The sequence below is a fragment of the Ichthyophthirius multifiliis genome, assembly GCF_000220395.1.
Source record: "Ichthyophthirius multifiliis unplaced genomic scaffold scaff_1120509250947, whole genome shotgun sequence".
NCBI lineage: Eukaryota > Ciliophora > Oligohymenophorea > Hymenostomatida > Ichthyophthirius > Ichthyophthirius multifiliis.
In genome coordinates this window covers 2,373-10,263 of record NW_004086350.1, presented here as the reverse complement: position 1 = coordinate 10,263, position 7,891 = coordinate 2,373, and the positions used below count along the sequence as shown (strand labels likewise).

At 18.9% G+C, this 7,891-nt stretch overlaps 1 protein-coding gene across 1 annotated transcript, besides 5 other annotated features; it reads left to right on the top strand. All coding sequences in view use genetic code 6, as the record gives it.

Annotated features, from left to right (window-relative positions):
• Positions 1–3,649: 3,649 nt before the first annotated feature.
• Positions 3,650–3,715: a microsatellite.
• Positions 3,657–3,715: a microsatellite.
• Positions 3,716–3,841: 126 nt separating this feature from the next.
• IMG5_116710 (pre-mRNA splicing factor, putative) lies at positions 3,842–6,681 on the top strand (the record flags this gene model as incomplete). The annotated part of the gene is made up of 2 exons (XM_004034579.1): positions 3,842–5,211; positions 5,334–6,681. The coding sequence occupies exons 1-2, from the start codon at positions 3,926–3,928 to the stop codon at positions 6,679–6,681; spliced, it is 2,634 nt and encodes an 877-aa protein (XP_004034627.1). The 5' UTR covers positions 3,842–3,925.
• Positions 5,213–5,289: a microsatellite.
• Positions 5,224–5,301: a microsatellite.
• Positions 6,682–7,339: 658 nt separating the features above from the next.
• Positions 7,340–7,386: a microsatellite.
• Between the last annotated feature and the right edge of the window lie 505 nt (positions 7,387–7,891).

Below are 7,891 nucleotides of genomic sequence, written 5' to 3'. Positions count from 1 at the left end.
AATATAGATTTAATATATAGCATATTTTTTTTCAAATAAATAAAAATAATATTTTTATATAAAATATTATAACATGCTTTTTTATATTCATCATTTTTTTATTTTATTAAAATAAAACATAATTTTTAATTTTTTTTTTTATAAATTAATTTATTTATATTTTTAAAAATCTTTAAAATTTTTTCATTTTGATTAGAAATATATATTTTCCCTTTTAATTTGATTATAACTCATAAAACAATTGCTAACGAGCATCTTAATTTAAGGGTCATTATTAGGATCAGTTTTATCATCTCCTTCTATTTCATATTTTGTTATACCATAAAATTCCCAATTCTAATGAAAATTCTATTTATTTAATAATCCTTGCTCAGCCTCTCCTTTTAAAAATTCAACTAATTTAATAGCATATCTTCTAAATCCTAAATTATTCAAAGAAGTTAAAATTCTTCTAATTCTTAAATAATTATGACCTTAAATAGCTTATTTATATCTTTATTTATAATTTTCAGTCCTTTTAAAAATAAAAATAAAAAGACATTATTATATTAAATATTTTTCATTATAAATTTTATTTAATTTAATATTTAAAAATAAACCTTTATAATTCTCCAGTTTTTTTATTTTTAGTTTTATTCCATAAAAATCTAGCATCATTTCATAACTTTAAACATATTTTTCTGCAATCTATATATTATTTATTAAATATTTTTATTTATATTTTTACTATTTTATTCATTAAAAACTCCTATATATCATCTTCAGTTAATGTATATGAATTACTATTAAATTAAGATTTAAAACAATTAGGAAAAATCCATTAAATATAAGAGTGATCCGATTCTAAAATTTAATAATTACCTTTTCTATTTTTTTATTTTTAAATTAAATTTAATTTTTTTATTATAAATATATTTTATCTTTCTAATGAATTACCTTTATAATAATTCATCTATTGTAAATGACTATTACTAATCTTAATTTGATCTTATTTTTCCAAGATAAAAATCAGCATTTTTTTAATTTTTATCTTTAAGTTAATCTTATTAGATTTCCATAAAAAAATATTCTTGATTATCTTTTGTTTTTTTAATATCCTCATTTGTTTATATTTTATCTATTTAATTATGGATCATTTTTTCTTTAATAATTACTATTCCGGCTTTTCTAGTTTTCTTTTTATTAATTTATTATTTTCTTTTGATATTTTTTAATCTATCATATCAAAATTTTATTATTTTTAATTAGAATCATATAAAATGCTAAATAAGCAATAATAAACATAAATTGTTATAAATAAAAAATAGTTTGAAATAGAATTTATTAGTTTGAAAAAAAAAACCATTCTAATTACTTTTTTGAAAATATTATATAAATTATAATTAAAATAAAATATTATTATTTAGTATAAAATAATCAACTAATTAAAATACATATAAAATTAATTATATAATCTATAATTTATTTTAATAATAGTTATTTATTTATAAAATATAAAAAATAGATATTATTATTATTTACTGTTATTATTATAACTAAATAAGCTCATAAAACATTATTATTATGCTTTTAATCTTTTTTTAGTTTGATAAATACTTTTTTTCATAAAGAGTGAGTATTACTTATTAAAATATTTATTTAAATTAATTAATAATTAAATTATGATTTAACTATTTTATAAAGAAGTGAATATAAGTATGAAATTAATGTATTTGATCAATTATTATATATCGATTTTTTTGTTAAATAAAATTAATATAAAAAATAATATTATATTAATATTAAAAAAAATTAATATTTTTTAACTAATTTACTAAAATACTAATTAATAAATTATATACAAAAAAATAAAATATTTAATCTTATTTTTATAATATACAAATATACAATCTTTGAATCTAGTTATAGTAAATCAAATATTTTAATATAAATATTTATTTTCTTCACTTTAAACTATAACTATATGCGTATTTATTAATTAAAAAATTAATATTTTTTTATTTAAAATAAAATAAATTAAAAATTTGTATAATTAAGAAATATAAATAATTATATTTTAAAAATATATTCTAAATAATAAATATATTTTTAATTAAAATGATGTATTTTTAATTATTTTTTATTTTTTTTAAAAAAAAAACAAAAAACAAAGACATTAATAATTTTCAAAAAAATTAATAATAGAAAAAAAAGATCAATTATATAAAATATTTTTTTTTTTTTTCATTAAAATAACATTATTATTTAATTATTATATATAAAAATAAGAAAAATTTAAAATGCAAGGTATTGAAAACGATAGCATCAAAAAATTAATGATAATATCCGTTTCATTTATTTTAATATCTTTTGATTTATATAAGTTTGCAATTAATTGTTTTTATAATTTACTTCAACCTATAATAAAATATTTTCCTTAATATACTAAAGATGAAATGCCTAATTTTTCCAAATTTTGTTAAGGCCTATGTTCCATTTGCTTATAATAATTTTCTGAAAAAGTATCATCGACATGTGAACATACTTATTGTGGTATTTTTTTTAAAAAAAATAAAAAGCATAAAAAACATTTATTCATAATTAAAAAGGAAATTGTATTATGAGTTATTGGAAAATAAAAAATATTAACAATTAAAATGTCCAATATGTAGAAGATAAATAAATAGATTTTATATAGAAGATAATATAATTAAAAAAGAAAAAGAATATATATGCAACTCTTTATAATTAATAAAATTATACAATAAAACATATTCAAAAAAAATAGATCAGTAAAATAATACTATATATTTATTTAAATTGAAAATTATAACTTTTATTTTTTAATATATACAAAGATTTTTAATATAGTATATGATGCACCTTTTTTAATTAAAAAAACATTAACTTTCTTAAGAACTCAAGAAGGGATTATATATATGCTATCTTAAATTTGTTCATCTTAATATTTTATTATTGGACTTTTATATATTATAAGTCCTCTGGACATTCTACCTGAGTGTATTTTGGGAATTTTCGGAGTTATTGATGATTTAATTGTGTTTAGTATTTTGTTAATTGTTTTAACTAATTTTTATTATAGTTATTTATTTAGAATTGAAGGTTTTCAATGATTTTTATAAAAAATTAATAATAATGAAAACAAAGCAAAACAAAACAAAAAAACTTAAAAATCAATTCTACTACTTATTTAAAATTTTTATGAAAATTATTACTTTCTTGTTTTATTTTTATTACTTTTATTATTTTAATTTTTTATAAATATTTATAATTTTTCTCCTTTTTTTTAAATTAAATTTATTATAAATTGTATGTATATTTCTTTCTTTAAATAGTATATTATATATGCATATTTAAAAATCTTTAATATAAACACTTATTTAACATTATTATTTTTACTAATTTATTGATTTTTTTCAATATTTTTTTATTTTAATATTTAAATGATTAATTTTGGATTTTTAAAAAGTTATATCTATTACTTATTTAAAATTAATTAATATTTTTTTTATAAATTCTCAATATTTTTAATATAAAAAATGTATTTAAACATTGAAAAAGTATTGTTTTTTTAAATTTTAAATTATAATAATTAATTTAATTTTTTATTTTTTTAATTTCTAATTAATATATATTTTAATAATAATCTATTTAATTTTTTATTTTTATATAGATTTTATTTTTATAATTTAATAAATTTTTATTTTTAATTTTTTGTGAAATATTTTATAATTTGTTTTTTTAAGAAAAAAAAAAAAAAAAAAAAATTGTTAAATCAAAAAATAATATACCTCTTTTAAAATAAAATAAACAAACAAACAAAAATAAAGAAATAAAAAGAAAATCAAAAATCAAAAGAAAAAATTAATATATATATATAAAAAATCCAATAATTTAATAGACACAAAAAATCAAAATAAAAAAAATGAGCCACCAATACGCCAAAACCGAATTCGGTCCCCCTCCACCAAATTATGTAGCAGGTCTAGCTAGAGGAGCAGTGGGTTTTATCACTCGTTCTGACATAGGTCCTGCAAATTATGTTTAATTTGATTAATGGAGTGGTTATTAAGAAAATATATTCAACGGTGAAAAATACGACGACGAGGATCGTTAAGCCGATGAAGTGTTCAAATCTGTTGACGATTATATGAATTAACGTCGACATAAACGCAAAGAAAAAAAAGAAAAAATAGAGACTAAAAAAATAATGGAAAATAACCCATCCGTAGCCTATTAATTTGCAGATTTAAAACGTGATTTAGGAAAAATCACAGAAGATGAATGGATGAAAATTCCAGAAGCATAAGATTATTCCATTAAAAAAAAAAAATAGGAAAAATATGTGCCAGTTCCGGACCATATAATTGATTCGGCTCGAAAAGAACAATAAATCTAAAATTCAATAGAAATTCAATCCTAATTAAACCTAAACTTAAACGATATTGGAAAAGCAAATTAAACAGTCTTAACTGCAAAATTAGATAAAAGCATAGATTCTGTAAGTGGTATTTCTACAGTTGATAAATCCGGTTATTTGACTTCTTTAAATTAACAAATAGTCAATAGTGAAGCAGATATCGGAGATTTTAAAAGAGCGAGAAAATTAATGAAAAATGTGGTAAATGTAGACCCTAAAAATGCAAACGGATGGATTGGGGCGGCAAGAATCGAAGAGTTAGACGGAAAAATTTAATAGGCAAGAAATATTCTTTATTAAGGACTTAAATAATGCGAGAGATCAGATGATTTATGGCTTGAAATTGCAAGGTTGGAAACCCCGGAAAAAGCAAGAAGTATATTGGCTTAAGCAGCTTAGATTTTACCGAAAAGTTTAAAGATATGGCTCGCGGCAGCCGATAGAGAAGTTTTAAAGGAAAATAAAATCAAAGTTTTAAGAAAAGCACTAGAGCATATACCTGACTAGCCAAAATTATGGAAATACCTAATACAATTAGAAAATGAAAAAGAAGCCAAAATACTACTCTATAAAGCAGTAGAATGTATTCCAGGGGATCTCGACATGTGGCTAGCTTTGGCTAAATTAGAAACTTATGAAAACGCTAAAGCAGTTTTAAATAGAGCAAGAAAAGCACTACCTTAGGAACATTCAATATGGATAAATGCAGCTAAATTAGAAGAATCAGATGGAAAACCATAAAGTAAAATTACTGAATTATTATAAAAAGCTATTGATTTATATAAAAGAAGGTATATTATAAATATATATATATATATATATTTATATATATATATATATTTATATATATATATATTTATTTATATATAAATTATTATTTAAATCTTTACGTTTTAAATATATATATTTTTAGAGGATATATTATTAATCGAGAAGATTGGCTTGATGAAGCTGCTTATTGTGAAAAAAGTGGTAATCCATTAACCTGTGTGGCTATAATAAGAGCAGTAATTGGTGACGGGATCGAATAATCTGAAAGAGAGCGTGTATTTACTGAAGAAGCCCAAAGCATGATTTAGAGGACTTGCATAAATACTGCTAGGGCAATATATGAATATGGTATAGATGTTTTATTCCCCGAAAATTTAACTATTATATAAAAAACCATTGATTTTGAGAAAAATATTGGAAAAAGTAAGGATAATTTGAATAAATAATTACAATCAGCGACATAATAGCATCCTTTTTATGAATTTTTTTGGACTTAAAGAATTAAGTTTCACTGGAAAAATTTCAATATAAGAGAAATAATAGATGAGGCTGAAAAAAATTTACCGGAAAACAGCCAAATATTAATCCTATCTTTAAAAAATTACAAATAAAATAATCAATTAGAATAAGCAAGACTTGTAGCCCAAAAAGCCAAAAATGTAGGCACATGTGAGGCATATATAGCCGCTATTAAATTGGAATATTAGCTCGGTTCTTTATAAAAAAGCTTCCAAGATGCCCAAGTAGCAATAAGTTTATTCCCTACAGATGAAAAATTGTTCATTTTATTAGCTAAAATAGCCTATAAATTTAAATCAATAGACGCTGCTCGATAAATATTCGAAAAGGGAATACGATTTAACCCCTTATCAACCACTTTGATAATAAGATATGTAGAATTAGAGATGAATCACAGATTCTTTCCTAGAGCAAGACCCATATTAGAAAAGTCGAGGGTAAAATTACCTAAATGTCCTGAATTATGGTGTATAGCAGTAGAATTGGAAACATAAGCAGAAAATAAAAAAGGAGCGAGATATATGCTTGCTAGAGGACTTAAAGAATGCCCTGATTATAGTCAGTTATGGTCATATGCAATTGAATTAGAACCAAAAGCTACTAGGAAAAAAAAAATTGTGGAAGCTTTAGATAAATGCAGGTAGGATCCATATGTTAATATTAGTGTAGCTAAGCTATTTTGGAAAGAAAGGAAAATGGAAAAAGCTAGAAAATGGATATAAAAATCACTTTTGGAAAGACCAGACATTGTCGATTCTTGGGCTACTTTATATCTTTTTGAAAAAGATGATGATGAAAAAAGTGGGAAAGCGGAAGAAGCTTTTTTAAAAATTAAGAATGGTGAAGAGAAAAAATAAGGAAGGCTTTATATGAAAGTTAAGAAAAGTGATGAAGGATGGAAAATGAGTTTTGATGAAATTTTTTAGAAGATTTTGGAAATTATTTAAAAAGAAATGTTAAATATTGAATGATTTTTTTTTTCTTCTTTCTTTTATTAAAAGTGTTTCATTTTTATTTGCTTTTTTTTTTCTTATTAAAAAATTATATTATATTATCTTATTAAAATTATTATATTTGTTATATTTTTTAATATTATTATTATTAAATGTTTTCAATTTATCTTTATATATTTTTTTCATTTTATTATTGAATTTTATAAAAATGTAATTTCTTTATTATTCATAAATTCATTTTTTTTTATATTTGTTATATTTCAATAATATTTAATGAGTAATCAGATATTTTTTATATTTAGAATAGTTTATCAAATATTGGAATTTTAAAAATTCTAAATTTAATAATAAAGAAATAAAAAATATGTAATATATATTATAAATATTTCTTTAATTTGTTATTAAAAAATTTATTAGATAAATATTTATCATAAATTTTAATTTATAATAAAAATAATATAATTAAAAACTTGTAATTAAATTTTAATAATTAAATATATGATTTATTTTGATTTTGCTAAGTATATAGATTTTAAGTATATTAATTTTATATTATATATAATAGTTAATTTGATTATATAGTAAATAAGCTAAGTTTCATCTTATAAAATGTACCATAGACATCCGCATCACTATAAAAATAAATTAAATATAAATAACAAAAAAATTAATAATTTATATATATATATATATATATATATATATATATATATATATATATATTTGTTTCATATATTATTAATACTTTTGCAAATTAAATATCATCTTTTTAATTATGTGTTTAACTATTTTATTAATTTTTAATATTTTATTATTCTTATAAATATGTATGATTTGTAGCCACAAATTCAACAATAATTTATAGTCCTAAAGAAAACGTATTTTTTAATTCAGAAAAAAAAAAAATTAAGATTAGTTTTATTACTCAATTTATTAATTTTATTCTTATTTTTCAAATTAGCCATAATTAAATCTTTATTGTCCGAAAATATATCCAAATCCTCCTCCAGGCGCTTTTTTATATATTAATAATCAAAAGTATAACTTTTTAATATATGTTTTACTTCTTTTAGGCATTTGAATGTAGTATTGGTAATTTTTTACAGTTTTTTTGTTTATTTAATTCTTTAATAATTTAATGATAATAAAAAAATTAATTTATCAGTATTTCTACAAATTAAATGACATAAAATAAATAAAACTAAATAATTAATCATTAATAATATAT